General features: G+C 37.8%; 1 protein-coding gene, 1 long non-coding RNA gene and 1 other non-coding gene across 24 annotated transcripts; 1 reads left to right on the top strand and 2 right to left on the bottom strand.

The window, feature by feature from the left end:
• Positions 1-2,977: 2,977 nt before the first annotated feature.
• On the bottom strand, positions 2,978-12,205 carry LOC124111618. Of its 22 annotated transcripts, none has more exons than XR_007217730.1 (6): positions 12,146-12,205; positions 11,041-11,255; positions 10,707-10,799; positions 7,891-7,927; positions 5,121-5,255; positions 2,978-3,207 (listed from the first exon to the last, which is right to left on the bottom strand). It is a non-coding gene; the product is annotated as an uncharacterized LOC124111618 (long non-coding RNA). The 22 variants fall into 22 exon arrangements; XR_007217738.1 differs by having other exon boundaries at positions 11,041-11,252; XR_007217736.1 differs by lacking the exon at positions 12,146-12,205 and adding an exon at positions 12,089-12,119.
• Positions 12,206-14,201: 1,996 nt separating this feature from the next.
• LOC124147256 (bifunctional coenzyme A synthase-like) lies at positions 14,202-26,007 on the bottom strand. Its single transcript, XM_046517918.2, has 2 exons — positions 25,780-26,007; positions 14,202-17,934 (listed from the first exon to the last, which is right to left on the bottom strand). The coding sequence occupies exon 2, from the start codon at positions 17,924-17,926 to the stop codon at positions 16,316-16,318; it is 1,611 nt and encodes a 536-aa protein (XP_046373874.2). The 5' UTR covers positions 17,927-17,934; positions 25,780-26,007; the 3' UTR covers positions 14,202-16,315.
• Positions 26,008-26,424: 417 nt separating this feature from the next.
• Positions 26,425-26,508, top strand: Trnal-cag. Its single transcript has one exon. It is a non-coding gene; the product is annotated as a tRNA-Leu (tRNA).
• Positions 26,509-26,732: the final 224 nt, after the last annotated feature.

Below are 26,732 nucleotides of genomic sequence, written 5' to 3'. Positions count from 1 at the left end.
TGAATTTTGTTTGTAGTTGATTGATTATGACAAGGATAAACAGTATTATGTAGGCATGAATGTGTTCATGTATTCATCACCGAACGACATGATGTCAAATGGCTGATTGTGTTAATGTGCCCAATTGCATGGGTTTTGCTGATCTTGTCAGCCACTGATTTGCCTTGTCCACAATACATTTACCAGCCACCATGCTATAGCTTACATTACAATCCTGGCAATCCATGCTACGGGTTATGATTTTACATCCAAACAGATGGTAAGTTAGACAGTACCAAAATAATGATGTCACCATATTATCTCAACAGAAACATGAATCGCGAGGTGCTTTGGTAATGGTTACTACCCAATATTTGTCCGACAGTGACATAAAGCTGCGTTATTCTTGAATCGGACGCTAATGTCGCTAAATATCAACAGAAACATGAATCACATGGTTCTAGGGTTAGGGTTTCTGCCCAATATATGTCCAACGGTGATGTGAAACTGGGTTATTCCTGATACAGACGCTGATGTTATCGTATTTCATGAATCATGAGGTGCTAGGGTTAGAGTTTCCACCCAATATGTGTCCAACAGTGATGTAAAACTGGATTATTCTTGAATCAGACGCAGATATCACGAAATCTCTACATAAACATGAATCATGAGGTTCTAGGGTTAGGGTTTCTACTCAATTTATGTCCAACATAGATGTAAAACTGGGTTATTCCTGATACAGACGCTGCTGTTCTCGTATCTCAACAGAAACATGAATGATAAGGGGCTAGGGTTAGGGTTTCTACCTAATATATGTCTAATTGTGATGTAAAACTGGATTATTCCTGATACAGACGCTGATGTTCTCGTATCTCAACAGAAACATGAATGATAAGGTGCTAGGGTTAGGGTTTCTACTCAATATATGTCCGACAGTGATGTAAAACTGGATTATTCCTGATACAGACGCTGATGTTCTCGTATCTCAACAGAAGCATGAATGATCAGGTGCTAGGGTTAGGGTTTCTACTCAATATATGTCCGACAGTGATGTAAAACTGGATTATTCCTGATACAGACGCTGATGTTCTCGTATCTCAACAGAAACATGAATGATCAGGTGCTAGGGTTAGGGTTTCTACTCAATATATGTCCGACAGTGATGTAAAACTGGATTATTCCTGATACAGACGCTGATATTCTCGTATCTCAACAGAAACATGAATGATAAGGTGCTAGGGTTAGGGTTTCTACTCAATATATGTCCGACAGTGATGTAAAACTGGATTATTCCTGATATAGACGCTGATATTCTCGTATCTCAACAGAAACATGAATGATAAGGTGCTAGGGTTAGGGTTTCTACTCAATATATGTCCGACAGTGATGTAAAACTGGATTATTCCTGATACAGGCGCTGATGTTCTCGTATCTCTACAGAAACATGAATGATAAGGTGCTAGGGTTAGGGTTTCTGCTCAATATATGTCTAATTGTGATGTAAAACTGGATTATTCCTGATACAGACGCTGATGTTCTCGTATCCCAACAGAAACATGAATGATAAGGTGCTAGGGTTAGGGTTTCTACTCAATATATGTCCGACAGTGATGTAAAACTGGATTATTCCTGATACAAACGCTGATGTTCTCGTATCTCAACAGAAACATGAATCATGAGGTGCTAGGGTTAGGGTTTCTACTCAATATATGTCCGACAGTGATGTAAAACTGGATTATTCCTGATACAGACGCTGATGTTCTCGTATCTCTACAGAAACATGAATCATGAGGTGCTAGGGTTAGGGTTTCTACCCAATATTTGTCTAATTGTGATGTAAAACTTTTTTATTCCTGATACAGACGCTGATGTTATCGTATCTCAACAGAAACGTGAATCGTGAGGTGCTAGGGTTTGGGCTTCTTCCCAATGTATGTCCGACAATGATGTAAAACTGGGTTATTCTTGAATCAGACGCAGCTGTTACGGAATCTCAAAAGAACAAGAATCGTAAGGTTCTAGGGTTAGTGTTCCTACCCAATATATGTCTAATTGTGATATAAAAGTGGGCCGAAAAGTGACAAGAAACTGCTTTATTAGTCACACAGACCCTACTTATTAATTTCTGCCTTTATGGTACTGCAATTTTGATGAAGTAGAGTGAGAGAAACTTGGGTGCACAGTTGTCATAATTGTCATGGTTGATGGAACTTGATGTACTGGTCATGGGTTCAAATCCAGAATATGAACCTTCGTTTCAGCACCACAATACCTCATGTGGTTGCATAAATTTGTGTCTCACTTTCAAATCACACTGCCACATGTCCATCTGTTCAGCTTAAGGTCACTATTCTCCAAACCAGTGATCAGAATGGATCCTCACATAACCAATCGACACAACTCTGCAGTGTTGAAGCATTTAAGACCATTAGGCCAACTTTTCTCTCAAACAGCATAAAACAACCACACTATGGTGACGACAATCTCTTTAAAATCAGACCTTAGTTCTTGCTACTGCTAAACAAAGATCTGAGGACATCCCAGTACGGGTCACGTCAGACCGACCTTGTGCGAACATTTACCGACCAATAGAATGACCAATCAGAAGGCAGCTTTCTCGTGCTTTACGGCACTAATTTCAAATTGGCGACTACGCTTTGAAACATATTTGGACAAATTCTCGATTACAAATTTGAAAACTAAACAAAAGAACATTCTGGAATGTCTAATAGATGGTCTAGATTGTATGGATTCAGTCGTTAAACCTGTAACTATCTTTCGGAATACCCCGTGTTAAAGGTTTTCGAGGTTGTATAATTAGAAATCACATTCTGACTGTCACTTTCATGATCTGGTAAGCGACGCTCTGATCGGTCGAATGAAAGGTCGTTCTGACGTGACTCCTAATGGGATGTCTTCAGGTCTTTGTTTAGTGGTAGCGAGAACTAAGGTCTGATTTTAATGAGATTGTGGTGACGGAAACACAACTAGTATCACATGTATTCCAATACTTTATTCTATTACAGAAATCCATTTTTTTATACTATATATACATCAGTAGTGTAAACAAAAAACTTCTGAATACCATATTTGTGCAACTTATACTTAAAGATGGTGTCAGTTATCTTCAACTTGCTGAATATGAACTTTAACATTTGGTCATGACAATATTAGTGTTGGAATCAAGAGTGCAGCGTCCAGTTCATGACATCACTTTAAAGCAGATATCTGAAACCACAAAAAACTGAATCAAAAATCTTATCTGGAGCTCTGTTAAAATACTGTAAAATTTGCATTTTATCTCAAAACTCAAATAAAATATTTCAAATATTTCAAATGCACACATTTCTCAGCCCATTTATACACTTTATTAACAACAATTAGTGAAAGCACACTTTCAAGATTTATTTTCTGGCATATTTCTCAGCAATGGTGCCCCAAAACTGCTACCCTTTTGATAATTCCAACCCAATAAGTACATAGAAGGTTGCATGATCAAAAACATAAGAACAAATAGTTGAAGGCAAGTGTTTTAAGAAGCACATAGTGTTTCAAATTAAAAATATGACTAAACTTAATCAAATAGATTGCAAACATATGTCCTAAGTCTAGATGTATACAATGAACACTTCTCAAGAACATCTGTACATCCTTACAACAGGACTAACGTGCATAATTTCAGAGCAGATTTGTTGATATGCTATTTCTGATGACCTAAAAATGCGTTTGTGGGGGAAGTATTTAAATGTATGGGACCCATGTATTTTACCTGAAGTTTAACCCAATCTGTGGTATTTCATGAAGGGTGTTTTAGCAAGGGATGACTGTATTTATGTTTATGTTGCAACATTGCAAAAAGAACCAACATCAGATATTTCAAATCCTTATCTTGAACAAATATACAGTTTGGAATCCCAATAAAATTCACATTTCTTGAACTGATTTGCCGCTCTGATAAAGGGTACTTATATATTTTATTATGTGGCTGTTTTCTCAATATCATTTTCATTTTAACACTTAGATCAATTCATAACATTTAATACACCCCTGTGTCACCATTTACAGTGTTGATATTTTCCATTCATCACTCAAATTTACCAGTACATGCATAAAACCAAAAGGACTAAACGAAAATGCAGTAAATGTAGATAAGGGGGCACATGTGAAGTATGTGCAGTTAAAGTAACAGCAGTTAAAAAAATAATACTATGCCCCAAATTACAATGTAATATAATTTAGCATCGACGACAAATTCAATATGGTGGACATGGTGGACATATTTAGAATCTAGATATTATCACTGTCATCTTGTTACAATAACAAGCAACTAACCAAGTCACCGAACCTGACCACCCAATCACTTAACTCGTCCCTTATAACAAGGATATGTTGCAGTGGACGTATTCTAACACAGAATCACCACGATGGACGGATTTTTGTGATTCTTGGATTTCTTGGATTGTCATTAAAGTAAAAGTTTTAAACAACTGAAGGTTGATGCAAGCTAACATTAGCTGACTTCAACACTTGGTACCTGAACACATAACACATCTACAGACTGAATTTGTTTAAAATATATCAACATTGGTCTATGTTTTGTGTCTTTTTTCCGCAGCCATGTTATTTTCGCCCACCTTAAAGGAAGATAAATTTGAAAGTGACTATTGAACATAACCTGTCTTTACACACATGACCATTCTATTTTATGTTGTAATTTAAATTTCATGTCCATTATTCATGTGTTTAATCATTTTCAGATGACTTTTGGACCCCACAGCCCCTCAATACCTGAAAAGTTCATGGTGAATCTCAAACCTGAACTGTGTTCAGATAACAGCAGTTACGTGGGTGATTTCTGACCTGCTGACAGATTATTGTTCAGATCAATATTTGCTTCAACTCAGACACCCACCTCAATGCAGTTATGTTTGCGATTTCGGACCTTCTTGATTTTGACTGATTTTGCTGACTTTTTGCCTAGTTTTACATTTAATGTATATTTTATAAAAATAAAAGTCCAAACAAAGGAAACAGTGGATAAATAACACATAACAAGCCATGAGGAATTTATCATCCTTTAATTTTCAAACCCCTGATGAAATTTGGAAGTTTAATCTTACCCAAAATGTTGAAAAACTTACTTTTCCACATAAATTTTTTAACCAGATGTTATTCTTCCACCTTATTTGATTTGCAGATTTCCATGTCAGACAAAGATCAAGCGGTGTCATAGGATTCCTTTTCACTTGATCAGGAGGGATGCTGTTGTGTGCCAACTGAAATAAAAAATATGACGATGATAATCAATGCTAGTCCATAGTCATACCGTCATTGGGGCCTTGGTCTATAATTCAGGGTACAATTTCATTCTGTCTTACCACCTGCACCAGGTGCAACAAAGTGAACTAAGCAGGTTGCACCACCAAAATTTTCTGTTATTTTGAATTTTAAATAAATTCAAAGAAAAAACCCCTTGAGAATGTGCTCAAGTATTTATTTTGAGGTGAATCTGTACATGCCTTTTCATGTCATGATATCGAGTAAACAACCTTAAACAGAAGTCTCAAAGTGTCTGTTGTGATTGTAACCTCATGAGTGACTGTTCTATTGGTAAATGTGAAGAATGAGTCCTGCAAGTTCAATGCATTCAGACCACCTGTGTATTTCACTATTTTCATGAACCTTTGTTTCCTGGATTCGAAAAGACTTGCAGCCAGTTCTAAAAGAATTCAGTTTTCCACTTATGGTTGGAAATGTTACCTGCACTGGGTGCAACCTAACCTCACCTAAAAGTTACCGACACCTAGGCCTACTTGCACAGAACAATCTTAGCTACAATCAATCTTAGGCGGCTACAATCAATTTTACAATCACCATACAACTGTCCTATTCCACTTGCACAAACCCATCTTAACGCGATTGTAAGACGGCTCATCTAAGATTGAAATCTTCAACGGTGGAGGTACGAATATCTTAAACTCGACTCCTGTCTACAGTTGTCTGCAAACGCGCATAACTTGCTGCGTATACAATAAGTGGAACTGTTCACGTCACAACATGTACCTCCCTCCATGGCACCTTGCACAGTTTCAAGAAATGTGCCAATTATTTGAAGGAAACGATTACTAGAATGATGGCATATATTTTTGTTGGCATTAATAGTGTCATGATTTAGGAATTCAACAGTTATCTGTTGCAACTTGAGAAATACCTACTCATGTTTTTTTATCAAAAGTATTGAAATACGAATAAATATATTATTTAGTGACACAATCATTATGAAATTAAAATAAACAAGTATTTGTCACAAAGTGACGAAATGTCCCCCGCCTGTATATACACCATAGTACCAAATATGAAAACAATCCAGCGATTAGTTCTTGAGATATTGAGGCAACACCGTTTTCCAACTCCAAAAGCAGATTTGCCTGCTGTGACCTTGAAAATGGGGTCAAGGTCACCAAAACCGACTGGTGTCTGCGGAGTCTGTATATACACCATAGTTCCAAATATGAAGACAATCCAGTGTTTAGTTCTTGAGATATAGCGGCAACACCGTTTTCCAACTCTAAAAGCAGATTTGCCTGCTGTGACCTTGAAAATGGGGTCAAGGTCACCAAAACCGACTGGTGTCTGCGGAGTCTGTATATACACCATAGTTCCAAATATGAAGACAATCCAGTGTTTAGTTCTTGAGATATCGCGGCAACAAACAAGTGGGACGTACGGACGGACGTACAGACGTACGGATGGTCGTGAATACTATATCCACCGCTCCGCGCGGCGGGGGACAATAATACTAAAAATATTTCCTTATAACATAACACGGGGGAGCTTTTCGTAAAATACTAAATATATCCTTCATGCTTTCATTTCGTTGCTGTGACAAAGGATGTTATGAGTACTTTTTCAAAACACAGGAAGACGCAGGATTTCAAGAATGCATGGGAAATAATAATAATGAATAATGTTTCGAGAAAGCAGTTGTTTAATATATATTCACTTGGTATTAATTACATTGATAATTATCTTTAAAAGGTGTAAATTTTACTTTTGCTATTTATGGGATATTTTACACAAATTTCAAATGTCTCATCATGTGTATTTGCTTGTTTCTTTTCTTTTTAATTCAGATTTTAAAATCCCTCGTCCCCTGCCAACTCGATTTTAGATTTAAACATGTTTGACTTCATCTAATATTAATTTGTAAATTAATTTAATGATGAACTTAAGTCAAAATAACTGACACGAATGGGACCGAAAAGAATAACATGGGGAGCTCAGCGATTCTACAACATTAATACACTGGGCAAGGTAGATTCTACGCTACATGCTTACACAAAGGGAAACCACTCTCATAGAGAGTATAAACTATGATTAGCTGCCCTTGAGTTATCGAAAAGGTCACGGACGTTACTAATCGCTTGCATACAACTTTTTATCCTTCCCTTGATTAGTGAAAAGGTATGTTGTTTCACACTTCTTTCAGCATTGAGTCCGGTGGGTATAGTACTTTTACTTTTAGCTATTGATTCGATAGTTAAGTGGTTCACTATTGCAATTAACGATATTTCTGACGTTAAATCTTAAATTAAAGTGTTGATTTGAATCATAAAGTTAACAAAATAACGAGGCAATATTTGAACATAAGGCAGAATATTTATGTGAATTAGATGAGGTCCTGCACGCCATTTTGTCAAGTTTATTCAGGGACCACAACGATCTTAGCTACTTAAGATTGGTTTGGACCAATTGTAAGTTTCGCTTGTAGCTTACAATGATCATAGCCTACAATCCCTTTGATCAATTGGACAGCGATTGTAGCCGAAGCCTAAGATCGTGATCTTAAGGATTTACAATAATTGAAGTGCTAAGATTGTTCTGTGCAAGTGGACCCAGCAATGTTTTTACCTGCACTGGTGGGGCTTGTATGTGAAGAAAACGATCCCTGTAATTGAATGTGATTATGGCTATTAATGTAGCGTTTAAGTAATAGTATAGACAAATACTACAATGACAATGACAGAATTTGCTGCGTATATTTCTTATTTATCAATAAGTCATTAAAGCCTTAATCATGTTAATGATATTTAACATAACCCTAAGGTAATGATTGTTCTCTTCCTGTCAACATTAACAGATTTCTACATTCAGCTGTTTATTACTCAAAATTGTGTATCTTGTGTAAGTGAATAGGCAATATAATCAGAAACCTATTATCAGGATGAGTTGGTTTTCAAACACAGAGATCCATGAAAAACGTTTGACAGTGACCATCATACGTAAGGGCAATGTGTTGAATTGGAACCCCTTTGATCACATGTGTCTAATGGTACGCTCTCTGCTTGGGTGCTGCCTAACTTCCTTCTTTCTTACATATCATTCACTGGATACAATAGATCATATTTGAAGATATTGATGAATTTCAAAACAATTGTCATACACACTGGTATACCATAATGACATTATACATGTAGATGGAAATAAATACCTTCTACAGCAATTTAATATCATCTAACAGTTCTGGAATAGCTAAATATGCAAACAAAAGAATCAACATGTTTTTACACTATAGATGACTTATTGTACAATAACTTACATGTCTGAGTAGTGGAAGAAAACAACATTTGAAACATATCTGCCATGTTCGTTATGCTCAAACTCAGATAAAATTTTTGAATACATTTCTGGTGACTTTATTCCTGGAACCACACAAAAAATGACAGCTTCATAACAATTGTAGGTTATTAAAGAAATGTAAAAATAAAGCATCAATGGATTCAAGGATTACATTAAAGTTAAAGTTCATAAATGTGCAAGTTATTGAAATACACACAACAGAACCTCGTGCAACATTGTCACCATATATTGAATTACATGAGCAGTCTGTGCCCCAAAATGATGGGTCAACTAGCCCGAACAGGATTTTAGTGTTGTCATATTGACTATTATTAATTGGACTTACTACATCGAGCACAATTTTACTAGACTTGCGTTTCAAATTTGGGGTCTTTTCAGGAAGAATTGCTCAAGCAAAACATGTTATGTGTTTACAGTATAAAGAATTAGTACATGCATTATAGTATACTTTAAAGTACCAGACAACAGGCTACCGCTTGCTACTTGAATTCCGAAATGAAAAGACGTTGATACTTCATTGTGTTCAGTAGTATACAGTGCAGAGTCTGCTGAGTCCAGTAAAGAGTCAGAATATAATATGGCAGTTGCCTTATTAGTCTACAGCAATTTGTTATCTGCAAATATATTTAAAAATATTGGACATTACTATTTAATTGGATTAGGAATTCCACAGAGATTAGATAAGTATGTAAAACATAATTTTAACAGTATGATTAGAGAATCAAGATGATATTTTTAAGATTAGAAATTGAATTTGTCCCCAGTTTTAAGAGGCTTGGGTAAACCCTGTAGTGACCAGGCTCCATGGTCCAGTGCACAACATTTACAATGTAGGTCTAAAATAAACAGGGGGCCCTAGCACTTGACCTTACATCTTCCACAAACAGCCTGTCAGCTGAAAAGGAACATAGAAGTTTTCTTATAATGTTCAATTCTTCCAATCCAGGTGCAAAGAGTTTTAATATTTATAATATTAATAAAAAAACATATACTTTATGCTGACATCCCTAGCACCGGTTAAAATGATGGTGACTCGCTTGTATTACTTTTCCCATTTCTATTAGATTGGAGACACTTATTTCAGAATATGATGAGCAAACTTGACTCTTGTCAGGTAATATTATCAATACACCAGGTAGGCACCTTGCACAAACATAACTTGAGAAAGACAGAGACGAGTTCAACAAAAAATACCACAACAAGGTAGTGCACATTAGCTCTGTTGTGAGGAAGATACTGATTTTACAACTAAAGTGGACACTTTCTAGCACATTTTACAAACATACATAACCTGAAGATACCGTATTAATTGTGTTACGACAAAGCATGTGCAGATAGTTGTGGGAACCTTGGTTTGTGTCTCTTACAAACTGATACAAACAGTCTGTATTCATAATAATCAATAAAAATAGCACATTATAATACTAGAGTATAAGATACTTTAAAAAATTGAACTGTATAACTTTGTTTGTTTGTTGTTTAATGCTGTACTAAGCAATATTCATGCTTTGACAGCTGCCTGTAAATAATCAAATCTGGACCTGACAATCCAGTAATTGACATCATGAGCATCAATCCATGCAAATGGGATACGATGACATGCATCAACATGGTCTCTGAGCCTGACCCCTCAACCACGTTATGACAAGGATAGTCGCCTCTTAAAGCAAGCATGGTTTGCTGAAGACCTTTTCTGACCCTGATCTTCACTGGTAAATGTGTACAACTAAACATGCTGAAGTAGTGCCCATGAACATGTGGCACTTGCTGCCAAGACAATGACAAGAACTACAGTAACAATATTCCCTCTATTTGGGTACAACACAAATTGTCTAGAACACTGAGAACTAGGCACATTTGCTCTTAGTCCTTATTAAAGTGTGCTGGTACTGTACAGACAAATCTTATTTTGGAATGTATCAGAAATAACAGGAAAATGACAAGGACAAATGCAGGCCAGTAGACAAAGTGAAAAGAAAAATATACAATATATAAAACACTACCAAACAGATCACTATTTAAAAACAACACTATGTCATTTTTTGTATGTACAATGACATTATAATTGGGGATTCAATTATACTTACTAAAACAGGATGTTTCCAGCAGTGTTCACTACGGTTCATGATAAGGTATTCTCAGTTCTGTCCATTGCTCATAGGCAGATGTAGTGCCTGCTACTGTCAACAAAAACATTCCAACATTACACCCTACACTAATCTGTATGAGTTAAATGGAGATATATTCATCAATAAAATGGTATTTTGCCTTCAGACATTTAGTTATCAGAGGATTACAGTTAGTTAGATGCTGTAGGCCTAGTCATCATCTTAAAATATGACAACACAATTATTCAGGTATAAATGGATAAATTTGAGTTTGTTGACAGGTTGCAAAGAAACAATACAGATGTAGACTGACCAGTGTAATTAACTAACAGTTGGGGAATGTTGATCATGACTTGTTATAAAGTCTATCAGTCCGCCTCTCTACTATCAACAAACATTTAGGCCTACAAAACAAACACTTTCACCAGCACTTTGAGAATACCAGGGTCACGTGATGGTGTTTTGGAGCATTTTCAGTTGTTTGGGACTTCAGAGCTTGAATAAATTTTCTGCCTCCGATGCATACTGCTGAAATGTAAACAAAATACGACATATAATAGTATATATATGTAAGTACTTATTACTAGTAATTACTACCAGTTGGACTAAAAGAAACGAGCGATTCTGAAAAGGAACGTGACCCAATCGTCTTTGGATGCAAGTGATTCGCGTCAAAACATGGGCGCTTGATACCAGGCAACAACTCCAATACAATATACGATAGGTAGTACTGTAGGACATACTGTTTCGGTAAAGCACTCTTTGTTTTAGAATAAACGGCATTTATGATGCGTGACCTTGCTTGTGCACGTCGACGTTGTTTCTAGGGACGCAAAGAATGCAAGGCTACCTGTAGAAAACACGCACGACATTACGTTCCCATTTGTGGCAATGGTAGGAATATTGAAGAGTATTTATTGGTATGAAAACACCCACGTTTGTTGTGCTCTATTTAGAGAAAAGACACAATTAACTAGCCTAAACTAGGCCTAAGTTGAGTGGAACAAATGACGTGACCTTACACAAAATGGCGGCGGATGATGATGCATGACGAGGTCATGTGACCAGCTGGTGATGTAATATTATCAATGGTTACCGTATAATTTTCTTCATGATAATGTAGATTCTATTTGTAATTCCAGGTGACTGGGAACATACTGGAATGGTGGTTGAAAGGTTTGCATGGCGCATTTCACCATTACGAAGCTACTTCTACATCTAGAAAGCTAGCTGGTTACAGGCTGAAGTTGCTCTGCGGTAATCTATTTATTTTTCTGTTGAGACAGAGCCTGGCTTGCATACCATCGACGTAGACTCGTTGACCAATGAAAATCATTTTAGACATGCGCCTTTGCCGTTACCTAGTAGTAGCAGTAAATGTTAGTCTCCAGAGACGTAGAGACCGTCTTTGTACCTACTAGTAGCAGGTCATAGTTGCTAACAACTCTGTGCTAGTAGTAGGTAATATTTCCTGGATCGGGTGGTCTGGACTAGATGACGCGTTTCTTGTTAGTCTAATTGAATAACAAACACACATCTTGCGGCTAGGATGGAATAATTTGTCTTAGAATTACAACTGAGCTACGGTTAGATAGAGGGTGTCTACTCCATGTCGCCGTTTGGCGGCACCATATCACAATATCGACGTATCGCAATGTCGTGTCGAACTATCGCTTTGTTGCGATATCGCTTAGATAACACAGGGCAATGGCCCAAATAAGCAGTGGATTATGAGCTTAAATCTCATTGGTCAAGCCCAATTGTCGTCCTTAGCCCTTACATCTAAGACACCGACTCCTTGTATATACATATTCATTATTTATCGAGCTTCGTGGATGATGTAGGTGTTGGTTAGCTTATTTTCTGTTGAGAGTTACATAATATCAGACAAATAACATAATTTGGGAAGGTCTCACTGATATGTACACGAGATAAGTAAATCAAAAGTAGTGAAAATCAGTAGAAACAGACTTGACCATACAAATTCATGAATACATCTCCGAGTTCATTCCACTTTTAATCATAAATACAACATGTTTGTATCAGAAACGATGGCATTATATCTAAAAATGTAAACTGGATATTATATTGATCCAGGGTAAAATATGTAACTTATTAATACTTGGGTTCAAAGTTTGATCAGAGTTATAAAAGCGAACGGCATGGATTGAAAGCACTTGCAGCAAAAACATCTAAAGTAAGGACTATTTATTAAATGTTTGTTTGTTGTTTAACGCCACACTTAGCAGTATTCCGGCTACCTGGCGGCGGACTGTAAATAATCGAGTCTGGACCAGACAATCCAGTGATTGATTGAGTGAGTGAGTATGGTTTTACGCCGCTTTTAGCAATATTCCAGCAATATCACGGCGAGGGACACCAGAAATGGGTTTCACTCATTGTACCCATGTCGGGAATCGAACCCGGGTCTTCGGTGTGACGAGCGACCAGTGATTGACACTATGAGCATCGATCTACGCAATATTGGGATACGATGACATGCATCAACCAAGTCAGGGAGCTCGACCACCCGATCCCGTTACTCGCCTCTTACGACAAGCATAGTCGCCGCCTTTTATTCCATTTATTGAATGAATGAATGAATTTCTGATGTCAAGTTGCACCAATTTCATTGTATGGTTTATAATTTGGGAAATGAAGTATAATGACGACATTGAAAAGGTACATAATTATGTTCTATTAAAAGAGCTTTTAGGGTATCGGTAAATATGCTTCAAATAAGGATTTTTTGGTGAAACGGGTCAATATTCATTGTGTTTTTTTGTATTTTCAGTTAAGTTAGAGTATTGAAATATTGATCAACATATATATATATATAACTATAACTATATATAACTATATATAACTATATATATATATATATATATATAACGTTACATAACTTGCATAATGTTCAAAACGGCAATTATCCCAACTCACTATAAACGTTATCATTTGTCTGCAGACTATATGCCTTCGTTAAGCCTTGTAACCTCATCGCAGCAGTCGGGGTTAAGGTCAAGGACGTCAAAGACATCCGATAATTTTGCAATATAGAACGTATGCAGCCTGATGGGTTGTCGGCGGCCATTATTTATGCATAGGCTATTGATGTATTCGCACCCGCGGTCTTTTTTGTAAAAAGGTTAAATTTAGCGCGGTTTCGTCCTGTGGTTGTTTCCAAGGAAACTATTCGATTGTGGTTGGTTAATCTGAGGCATAGATCACATTTCACTTTCATGGTTGAACATGATTAACACCAGATTAACCAATCAGAATCGGGTAATTTCCTATTTCATGGTAGACTTGACGTGATGAAGGTATTAGACATTTACCATTTGAGGAAACCCACGAGCACAGGTTTCTTAAAACCCAGATTCGAAACCAATACCACAGGTTTCTGGTGAGCCTAATGTACGCAACTCCATGACAACCCATGTCCCCTAGAAACGGGGGAAAAAAGAAAACACACAGTTTACATTTCAGTTTATTTCATTTTACCCACCATCCACTCTGGATACTTGTGGCAACTGTTTTTATTATCCATTATACAAACATTATGACATATACACACAGCTCAATATCACTGTCAACCAAGATTCATAATAAGCCTTACACCAGGACAACAAACAAACAATTTACCTGGGTTGTGTCACATTGTTTCACTCACACACGTGCAGTAGCCAACATTAATATCACTAAAATATCTGTAACAATTAACATGATCAACAATCAACACACATAAACAAACATCTGTCCCTGATAAAAAATAAACTATGAATCGGGCAAAGAGAAAAAGCAGTCTGTGAACAAGATTGTTTTCAGCTCATCCTTGATCGTCCAGGGAATAACATCTCCATTCTAATAGATTAAATCCCCTGGACCCATTAACCAACATAGCTTCGTTTGTAAATCCCTCTTAGCACATGATCTATCATTCTTTAGCTTGAATCATAAATCTCCAGTGACGTCATCCTATTTTCCTCCAGAGGGGTTAAATCTCATGTATATGGATGTTATACTATCCGGGGGATATTTGCTATATAATATGTTAAAATATCACCGGGATTTTATTAATACAACTTCCGCTTATATTGTAACATATGCATATGCAGGTTTCTAGAAAGACAATTATTTTGGATTTTAACACAATGTTATGAAATGTAACATCAAATCTATTTTTTTTCGTTATATTCCCGCGGATCGAACACGCAACCTACGTATCTGTAGCCCATTGAGTGTTACAATAAGCTAGAGAGGCGCTGATAAATCATAATGCTTTTAATAATTCCTTTCCAAGTAACCGCACGCTAGCAACAGATATTTTACGCCCGTTTCTTAAGGATCTTGGAAAGTATGTTTGAAACATAAAAATATTGATTTTTTAAAGTTTTTCTTCGGTTTATAAGTTAGACAAAACACTTCCCCTCAGGTTTTTATGAGATTTAAAACCCTCATCCTCCGGATAAAACCCTGGGGATAACGCCCCGGGGTTATATCCCTTGGATTATGTTCTTAAATCTCATAAAAACCTGAGGGGAAGTGTTTCATCTAACTTATTAACTAAAATTTCATAAAACGTTTTATCCTACAAAATGCCTCTTCTGAAAAAAAAAGGAAAATATTTTCCTGAGTAAAAAGATAGAGTAAAGACCCATCCCCCTGGGTGTTGATGTTGTTTTGGACATGGCACCTGACAGTGGCCTCAAGTACAAGTGGTATCCCACTGGTTTCAATCATGAAGAAGGATTAGGATGTAATGTGACTGGACATATACTCTTAGAGTTGTGTCATTTGAAAATAAGAGGTATGATGGTGAATGGGTCGAGAGAATTATCATTATCATGATAATAGAAAAGATAACACTAACTGGAGGATGCTCATCATGCATACACTGACGAATCTAGTGATGAGCCTACCCTGTGACCTAAGGAGAAAGTAAATAGCAGCAAGTATTGTCCACACACATCACAGTTTATCACACTGGGTACTTCTCTGTGTAAATATTGTAGTTTGTTATCAGAATCCTGCATCCCATGCAGCACAAAAATCAAAATTCAATCACTGAAAAAACCAACATGCAACCCATTAAAAATAAAAAAAGAATGCACTCCTGAAAAAAAGGTTGGTAGTGATTACAATTACATCGGAAACACCTTGGGTGTCAGTTCTGGAGTAATGCTAGATCAGGAAAACAAATCAGCTGATAAGTGAGTGAACCTTAGAAAAATATGTGAAAATTTATTTATTTGTACTCTTCATGATGACCCAGTCAGTCTTCAATTTGTCTACATATAAAGTTTGGTGCATCAATATCAAAGTATCAGAACGAAATGATACAAACGTGTACATGTGACATTTTTGGGGGCTTGTTGCCTTATTGGTGATGTCACCTATTCACTCACTGTAAAATTAAAACTTTGAGCTTCTATAAAATTATTCATTAAATTATTATTAAAATCATTCATTGATCTTGTGTTGTAATTTACCGTATATTTCTATTTCTGTACAAACCCATTTGGATTAACCCCTGCGTTTAAATCTGGAAATGGGCTGGTGACACTATTGTAATCCTGTTGTGATATCAACTAGAGCTTTGCCCCTCTGCTGATCCTGTCTTGGAGCAGTCTCCATGCCTTCTCACACTGTCTCTGTGTGCAGTCATACTCCCACATCGTACACAGGGTCACATTAGCTTGTGCAAGGCGGTCCTGATTGGTCAGCTGGGCATCAAGTCTCTTTACTGCTTCTTCTTCCGACAAGCTATTCCTCTCCATCAACCTCTTGGTGGCTTCAACGCGAGGTACAAACGCTGACCAGACCTCATGCACCCTGCTGTTCCATCCAGCCTCCAGCAACACAGCTGCATCTAAGATCACAACCTCCTTCCCGCTCTCCTGAAACCTACTAATTTCTGCCTCGGCTAGTTTCATAATTTCTGGCCAAACAATTTTGTTTAATTCATCAAGTTTACTCCGGTCTGAAAACACAATACCGCCCAGCTTCTTCCGATCAATCTCCCCATCTGAGCCCACAATATCTTCCCCAAAGGTTTGTTTGATCTTATCATAGGCAAGTGTCCCAGGTTTATAAGCTTTGTGTCCAAGTTTATCACAATCCACTACTCCTGCTCCTAATCCTTCAAGTCTTCTACAGATGGAGGATTTCCCACTAGCTGTTCCCCCAGTCAGGCCAATCCTGTACGGTGATTTGGGCACGTTGGAGTTGACAACAGGTTTCAGCAGAGCTCCAAGAAGACGTTTCCTTAAAGAGGAGGAGCTGACTTTATCATCTTCATCCGGGGTGTGGCTGTTGTCGGCCACGAGATCAATCACTACCTGTTCAAGTCTGTTCATCCCTTGTTTCTCTCGCTCGGTATTAACCATAGCACCACCCTTCCGGGTCTCATCACTCAGAATGATGCACTGAAAGTCAGGGTCCGTGACAGTTGGTCCATAGGCATCAAATATGGTCACCGCATCAGGTTCAATTGTCGGTTTTATGTCCTTTATGAAATCTTCCACGGCTGAAGTCCGCACAGACAGGGGTTCCATAAGCTCTGCAACAACCTTCTTGTCGTTCATCTTACCTTCAGAGATACCTACAGTTAGCTTCTTGTTAGCAAACATGCAGCCTTCACTCAGTAGAATCTTGTGACCAACATGCAGTCTATCAAAGGTTCCGCCTAATACAACATTTTTATATGTTGTAAGAACAGGATCATCCGAGAGATCAGAACTGGAACTAGAACTAATTTGTGGGTCAAGTATATGGAAGTCCACATCTGCATCTGTCAAAAACAATGACTTGACCTGTTCCAACAGAAATCCTTTGTCCTCAGACAACTCATTTGATGTTGGGGTGTTGTCTAGGATAACTAGGCTGTATTCCCTCAGTAAAGGATATTTTGCTAACTTCAGATCATGGTTTGTGATATGACTCAGCAGGACCCGGATGTCTAACTGTCGGCAGACTGTGGAACCAATGGAATAGATGTCCTTCACAACTTTCCTTATCTCTGAGGTAACAGGGACTGGGGAGAGAAGGAACTTGGTGTTGGAGTTCCTTGTCTTGATTGGCTGGAGGTGAACGTAGAGTGTATCGGACACCACTTGGGACACGCGTTGGAGTAGCGAGGGAATCTGTCCTCGCAGAGCTGTGAGGGGCTGTGTCAGGATAAGCAGACCACTTGACACCATGCTTCGGTCTGAAAGTAGAAAGATGAGGCGTATCATGAGTGAACGACGTTTGGTTTACTGGTGAGGTGAGATACAGATTATTACATGGATAAAGCGATGTGTATGTGTGCTTGTGTATGAACTATTGCCTGTTTTATGGTGCTAGCCTACTGAGATACCATACTGTAGTTCAACATGAATACCCCACTCAGATACAGTATACTGACTCCGAGCCGACATGTTCTTGTGAGCAGGATAATAACAAGTACCATATTTTATATTTTTGGTATGATGAGGCCAGAGATCGAACGAGATTCAGCTCTCTTGGCATCTATGCTCTATCCACATGGTCTTTGGATTTAACACGGCTTTTGATGGATATTTAGTGAGTGAGTGTGTATGGTTTAACGCCGCTTTCAGCAATATTCCAGCAATATCACGGCGGGGGAATCCAGAAATGGGCTTCACACATTGTACCCATGTCGGGAATCGAACCCGGGTCTTCGGCGTGACGAGCTAACGCTTTAACCACTAGGCTACCCGACCGTCCCGATGGATATTTAGAAGCTGGAAGAACACAAGATCGTTTGGGATAACAACTATATTGCTTGTAACAACATTTCAGGACCTCTTACACAACCAGAGTGAGTGAGTGAGTATGATTTTACGCCGCTTTTAGCAATATTCCAGCAATATCACGGCGGGGGACACCATAAATGGGCTTCACACATTGTACCCATGTCAGGAATCGAACCCGGGTCTTCGGCGTGACGAGCGAACGCTTTAACCACTAGGCTACCCGACCGCCCCTCCATAACCAGAAACCTCATTGGCCATCTGGATTGTTAATCTAGTCAGCTCTTTGTTATCACACCCAGCCTTGCTTGACAACAGTATAAGGATCTATATCGAAATGTCGCCTTTACAGTAAATAAAGAAGTTCTATAAATTGTGTCTACATTGTCCTCTTCTAAGTAATGCGGGGCGGTCGGGTAGCCTAGTGGTTAAAGCGTTTGCTCGTCACGCCGAAGACCCGGGTTCGATTTCTGACATGGGAACAATGTGTGAAGCCCATTTAAGGTGTCCCCCGCCGTGATATCGCTGGAATATTGCTAAAAGCAGCGTAAAACCATACTCACTCACTTACTCTAAGAAATGCCTGTCAAACAATTCAATAAAGAAGTTATAAAATAATGTTTCGTGTCTTACATATTGTTCATATTCCCGTTATATCACAGCATGTCAGCAATGCCTTAGATGTTTACTTCAGCATACAGTTATCAGGGCTCGGTTCAAGGAACAGCTAGATGCACCAGATAAAACCAGGTTACACCCTGGTCCCATAAATTTATCACAGTTGAAACGTATAAACTGGTCATATTAAGGTGGTCAGACCCCTCTCCCACAGCTCGGAGGGTTGTACTGACTCTCTGCGGTATCCACAGCTAAAGTTAGGATATTGTTCATTGTTCACGTTTCTTACAAATAAAATTGTAATTGTCTCCTTTGACTCAGGCTATTTACAAGAAAACCAGCACGCCATTTGGAAGGTTTTGTACATCAGAACAGAACCATAATAGTATCCCAATCGTGTGGATTGATGCTCATGATGTCAATCACTGGATTGTCTGACATGTCACTAAGACATAAATATTTGGTTGCATTTTTCAATAATATGTTGCACTGGTGCATTTTTTATTATAGCTAAATCGTGCCCTGCTAATAATCAGGTGAAGCTAACCAAAGACGGTGGCGGAAAGTAGATGGATGGGTGACTGTGTATGGCAGCTATACTCCCGAGAGTTTTGGGGGCATCGATCCTGCCCCACAGCACATGTAGCATGTGTGTCTTCAGGCAAGTGATGGACTGTGTTTGTAAATGTGCCTCTGTTCACAGAGCAGTGAAAGGGTACCTAGTAGGAAGAGATGTAATGTGGCTGCTAACATGGTTAACCTTCTAGCGCCTCATAGGCAGCTTGGGTTGTTGTCTCTGCAGGGAGATAAGAATGAAAATGGAGGACACACTGATCCATTGACAGTGTAATAATGTAGCGCTTTGAGCACGCTTTAAGTGGCTTGGGTGAATTATAAACATGCATTATAATTGGAATGATACCTGGTTGATTATGGTGATGAGTGAGTGAGTGAGTGAGTATGGTTTTACGCCGCTTTTAGCAATATTCCAGCAATATCACGGCGGGGGACACCAGAAATGGGCTTCACACATTGTACCCATGTCGGGATTCGAACCCGGGTCTTTGGCGTGACGAGCGAACGCTTTAACCTCTAGGCTACCCGACCGCCCCGATTATGGTGATGATGATGATGATGATGATGACAAGAACACATAAGTGTATGTAGCAGAGGCATTTCACTCTGGCGAAACCAACAAGGTAACAAACCAAGGATAGAGACTAGAAATTCAAGCTCAGGATCAATGGATAGGGATGCAACTCTACACAGTGAATTGCACAACTAGGCCTGGGTGAGGCCTCTATTGATATCTATGAACAGGAATCAACACACACAACCCACAAAAACATTCAAACCGTCACCATTGTTAATAATGTTATTTGTTAACCAGGTGACTGCTAAGGATACAAACATACTCCACAGGGTATCCTGCTACCCTCACCCTCCACCTGAACAGCACTCAAACGGCTGATTAATTGACAGTTTTTATCATCGAAATTACTTTTACATAAATAATAATGATAATATCATATGATGAAAAATATGGATGAAATATATATACAGCCTAGGGTTATTCTGAACCAAGATAAAAACATTGTTTCATCATAATCACAATAATCATGCTTGAATTTAACTTTTAGTCTCCATGATATTATTTCAAGGAAGAAAGATTTTTATTTATGTTTATGTACCAACTCTGACAAGTGTAAATTGGCACAGCTCCCATGGCCGAAAGCTATAAACACACAATGCCATTTAGAAAGTGGTCAAATGTAACAAATGTTATATTTGGGATAAAACTTTCTTAGTAAAGTACAGATTCTCATACTTTTTGGGGTTGAGTCCCATCTGGGATTTGAACCCACACTGCCAGGGTGAGGCACCTAATCGCCAGCACATAAAGTCAGCGGTTTAACCCACTCAGCCACCAAGGATTCCACAAAAATGAATGTCCGACAATTGGTAGTCTAGATCATGTACCTTGTGTACCCCTCTGACAAGTGTTAATTGGCACAGCTACCACGGCCAAAAGCTATGAACACACAATGCCATTTAGAAAGTGGTCAAATGTAACAAATGTTATATTTGGGATAAAACTTTCTTAGTAATTGGTAATGTACAGATTCTCATACTTTTTGGGGTTCGAATCCTGTATGGGATTCAACCCCAAAAGTACAAGAATCTGTACTTAACTGGGAAAGTGTCATCCCAAATAAAACATATGATCACGATTACAAGTATACTTACCGCCAAAAGAAAAGCGAACAATAGAAACACGTAGAGAAGTAGTGGTGTAACGATACATTAAAACTATCGATTGATTGCGATTGCTTGTCTCACGATAGTACACTATCGATTGCAACTTGAAACAATCGATACTATTGGCGATAGTTTGTCTAACTATCGATAGTTTCGATAGTTAATTTGTTTGGTACATTTACTTTCTTAAAAAACATAGAAACACCTCCTATGATCATCTAACCTCTGTTGTGCTTTCCTTTGGATTGCACTACTTTATCTGCTTGATTTAGAATTACGTCCCTTAGCTACTCGTCGCTAGGCAACATTGACAAGATGGCGGACGCCACATATCAGTTTTTGTCAACTTTGTTTCCTAATTGATATGTTGAATCGCATTTAGTCATTCAGTGATTGCCAATGTGACAATTAGTTTGACAGTTTGTATAGTCAAATACTAGTCATTCAATCACATTCATTCACATTGGTGCTAAAACACTGCAGTAACCTTAGACTTTACAAGTTACATGAAGTGAAATTTTGTATTAAAATGTTTTTGAGAGGTCAATTTGAACTTGTTTTCTTCTCATTTCTTGTTTTCTTTACAAATAGTATCAGAAAGTTATAATTATTTTGATGGTGTCAGTCAAAATGCTGAAATATATGCTGCTAAAGCCTGCTATAATTGCAAGTGAAAACTATCGCAATAGTATTGCAATAGTAGGGCCACTATCGCAATAGTATTGCAATAGTTGTTTTAACTATCGCAATAGTATCGCAATAGTCAAAAATGCCTCAATAGTCACCCCTATAGAGAAGTATGTACATCAAGAAGAGATGTTTCTAATGTGTACCACTAAATGACAAAACTAACAATCAATCAAGTGTTACCATAGAGTGTCTTTATTCTTATCATGATATGATGCACGTGTTTCCAAACTTTACACACTAATCCTGCACGAGACAAATGGTGCATCTGGAGTCATGGATCTGTGATGTCACATGTGATGCGTTCATGAGCGTCGGTTCAATATGTTTTTTGAGTATCAAACCATTCTAATCTCTTGAATGAGTACGTCTTCATCTATTAACCAACAGGTATGGTTTTCATGTTCCTTTTGGAGGTGAGTATATTTTGGGTGGGATTATAGAGTCTGTTCGCCAACCAAAAGAATCACAAAAACTAGCTATAACACAAGAAAATGAGGTCTGAAAATACATATTTAAACGTGACCATTCAATCCTTAGGGTTAGTTGTGTTAGGGTTTGGGTACCCATAGCTCTTGAATGCAAATAGTGGCCAACATAGTCTATAGCAATTCAGTATTTGGGATGAAAACTCAATTAAGTCCTGTGTTACAGGGTTTCAGATGGCCGTCGGTCACAGACCGATAATATTTCAAATGTCAGGTGGTTTGTTTAAATTGTTGAACTTTTGACCGATAGAAATGCTGAGAAATGCATCACAAGCTTTCATGACTTCATGATTAGAAAGTTATTCCTACTTACAGTATCATTTCAATGACCAATGAAATGCTCTCATAAAGTTTTGTGTCATTCTGAAAATGTACAACACAATATTGTCCTATTTTCGATCAAACTTTTCGGCGTCATGCCTTTATTATTGTTCATAACACAATGATACTTTATTTGTATTATTGTCTTATGTTGGCAATGTTGTCTTGTTTTTTCAACAAAAGGTAAGTTAATATGCGGTAAGTTTTTTTTCAATATGCTTCAACATGGGTTAGACATTGCACATTTGTGACAGTTGTCCTTGTGTCTGGGGGATGGAGGATGAAGTTTAAGGCAGAATTGCCCCCAGACCCAGGAGGCAGCCGGGTGCCCAGAAGCTATGCCCGATTTCTTAAAAGTATCGATTTAACTTTGAATTTCTAGGGCAGTAACCCACACTGACAGATCCACAGAAGCTGCCATCATTTTTAAACATGCTGTTTGAACAAATACATTTTGCACATTTTTATGTTTTTATTTTTAAAGGCATCACATCTGCTGCATGCCCCACAATACTGACTTATTAACTTTTGCCATTGACTTGTTACATATATTGGGTCCAATTCATTGACACATTTTGAGTCAAAATCACTGAATGTTATGTGAATGATTGCCTTATTCCTGACCAAATTTCTTTGTTGGTTGGTTGGTTGGTTGTTTAACGCCGCACTCAGCAATATTCCAGCTATATGACGGCGGTCTGTAAATAATCGAGTCTTGACAAGACAATCGAGTGATTAATATCATGAGCATCGATCCACGCAATTGGGATCGATGACATGCATCAACCAAGTCAGTGAGCCTGACCACCCGATCCCGTTAGTCGCCTTTTACAACAAGCATAGTCACCTTTTATGGCAAGCATGGGTTACTGAAGACCTATTCTACCCCGGATCTTCACAGGTACAAATTTCTTTGTGGAACTGATGACGATGATACAGTTTGACAATAAGACAAAAAGTGAAATGGCAAAACTGTCCGACTTTGATGATCTGTGAGAACTGAGTCAAATTCTTCATAGATTTATCAAAAGAAACCTGGTTTCATATTTCATAATAATATGTATAACATTGTATGATGTATCCCTATCTTCTTGTCTGTAGAGAATGTTATTTTCATGCTAGAATTAAAATTTGTCATTTCTCAAAGGATGGTTTAAATAAAACATACATGTATATATGTCATTGGATTGTTTAGTGGCTAACTATCAGTATTTTTTATTTCGAACCCGAGTACAATATATTATATCAGTAAACCAAACAAATACGATCATCAATTACCAAGAAGAGTATATAATCTGGCCTACTTGTAAAATAGTAGAGAATATTTTTGTATAAATGTAGTATCATAGTAGCATTGATTGGCTCCAGGTAGTGGTGAGCTAGAGCCAATTTATCATGCGATCGTTGAACATAATCATTTTGGCATAAAAAATTCCCCCTGTAGTAGGTATATAAATCCGGCTCCAGTGGGGTTGCGGCAGAATCACCATTACCTATAAAAATTTATATCATAGACTCCAGGTGGTGGTGAGCTAGAGTCAATCTCATGACTATCGTTGAATCGCATAATCATTTTGGCATAAAAAATGCCACCTGTAGTGGTGGTATAGGTATATAAATCCGGCTCCAGTGGGGTTGTGGCAGAACCATCAATACCTATACTACTACATGATCAAATAAAGAACAGTTTAGTATCTTATGATGTTTATCAATTAAGAAGCATCTTATGACGAAAGTTATTGTTGTGATAAATAGTGATCTCTGATAAAATGTTAATGCACTGACTGTATACTGCATACTGTATACAGGTTGAAGGTTTCTTCAATTTCAGTGTGCTGGAGAGGGAAACATGAATTTTGCAGATCCCTACTTTTTGCTGAGAAGGGAATAAAAAAACTTAAACCATTTAGTGACAGTGACATCTTAACAACCAGTGACATGAGGCTGGCACTCAAGTGTCTGTCCTAATTGAAAGGGAACAAGCAGGATTTAGTATGGGAAACCTCATTTGCCTAGCAATGCGGAGTGAAACACTGAAAGCTTAAACAGCACCTCAGCTAAAAATGAATGAGTTAAAATGGTACCGATTATTAATTTTTCAATCTGTTTTTTTTTCTAAAAAAAAAACAATTGATGAAATTAAATTCACAGATTCACATGCAAACACATATAATTGCAACATCTTAATTGCTTTTAAACATGTTTACATTAGAAATTAGACTGTACTCCACTTTACTTGCCGATTGGGAGACGAAATTAAACATATTCCAAAAACATCTCATTCAACAGTTTTCAATTTAGCTCAATGTCAAACTGATGCAGGACATATGTTGTATGTGAGAAGACAGTCAGGTAAAATCAACACCCAGTATCATGTGATGCTACGCTGAAATATGGTTAAAACAGAATGACAATAATAAAATTAATAGATGAAATCATATACCTATATATGTAAGCCTATAGTGATGATAGTATGGTGACAAAAGTAGAATCAATGTTACCAATTAATAAAGTATAAATACAACTACATAAATCGTTTTTATCGTATTTTATTAATATTGGAAATACAGTCGAAACTATCGATATTCTGAAGTGAAATCGATATTATTGATCGGAAACGGATATACAATCGATTTATTGACTTTAAGTGCTTACCAATAGCAATATATCGATATTTCGATTTATCGTGACACCCCTACCAAGACGACGTTTTTTAGCCTGCACCCACCTGGCGCAGCTTACTAAATCACTGCAAGCATTTATTAGGTCAGTTGATTGTTTCACTGAAACTTTCAGGGTCTGTCGTTTGAAAACGGATTCGTTTCTGTGTTTGAAGTGAATGTCATTTAGTGTAACATCGTTATCATTGTGAAACAAATTACGATGAGATACCCCAAGGAGGAAAGACCTAGATATATTGTATACCTTTTTATCTGCAGATAAATCCACTTCGGCAAGATTCAGCTCAAGCCCTAGCGTTCAAAGTTCACATAATGAACAGGAAATGGTTTTCTTAAAATCCGGATGATTTCGTTGGTGGTTGTAAAACACTTTTCTAAAATGATTCCTATTCGTCACCTTTTCTTAGAATTGGCGGAGAGGGTAGGATCAGGAGAAGACACACGTGTATCAGTGTAATATTCAACTTTACAGAGTACAGGAACTTTATTTCTCGCGTCCATAGAAATGTGAACGGGCGAGTCCGGGTGGTACTTTAACTGGTACCTGGGATAGGATGCGCAATCCCCTTTCTCAATAAGTAGAATCCAATGACAATGACTGGGTTCCAGTCAAACGCACATGTTTATGTACGCTCAACAGCAGCGCATGCTACGCCAGTTTGGGTTCATGTATCTATTGAGCAATACCCCCTACCGTAGTAACGCTGTCCGGAGTTTAATGGTCACGTAAACTGGTATTATGGAGTAGTTTGTGTCGATATCAAGCTTACACAAGAAATAAATCAAGAATCTACATATCCTTAAAAATATACACTGAAAAACACGCACTTGAGCACATCGATTGACATTTCTGTTATTGAAATTGTAAAATTCTCTCTAGGTCTTTCATGTCAGGATGGCCGAGCGGTCTAAGGCGCTGCGTTCAGGTCGCAGTCTGGTTCTCCAGGCGTGGGTTCGAATCCCACTTCTGACACAAACTTTTTCTTTTCGTTTAATGTGTATGGCAATCTGGATTATACGAACTCGTTTATTCAAAATATAGCGATAGAAACTAACAATTTTGGTCCACTAGTCCTTATAATGATAACATATAGCAAAACGCTTTAAAAATTTCTAATCGCTTATGATACCATAACCATTCGGCAGTTTGGCAAAGGCTATGGTACTAGTCGCAATTGTTATCGCTGAAATACTCCC

Source organism: Haliotis rufescens, unplaced genomic scaffold (assembly GCF_023055435.1).
Source record: "Haliotis rufescens isolate VD_foot unplaced genomic scaffold, xgHalRufe1.0.p SCAF_30, whole genome shotgun sequence".
NCBI classification, from domain to species: Eukaryota; Metazoa; Mollusca; class Gastropoda; order Lepetellida; family Haliotidae; genus Haliotis; species Haliotis rufescens.
The sequence above is the reverse complement of the archived record's forward strand: the minus strand, read 5'-3'. Positions and strand labels throughout refer to the sequence as shown.

What these genes read in the sequence shown, in the direction of transcription:
- LOC124147256 (XM_046517918.2), bottom strand. Translation starts at nt 17,926, where the DNA reads ATGGTGTCAAGTGGTCTGCTTATCCTGACACAGCCCCTCACAGCTCTG.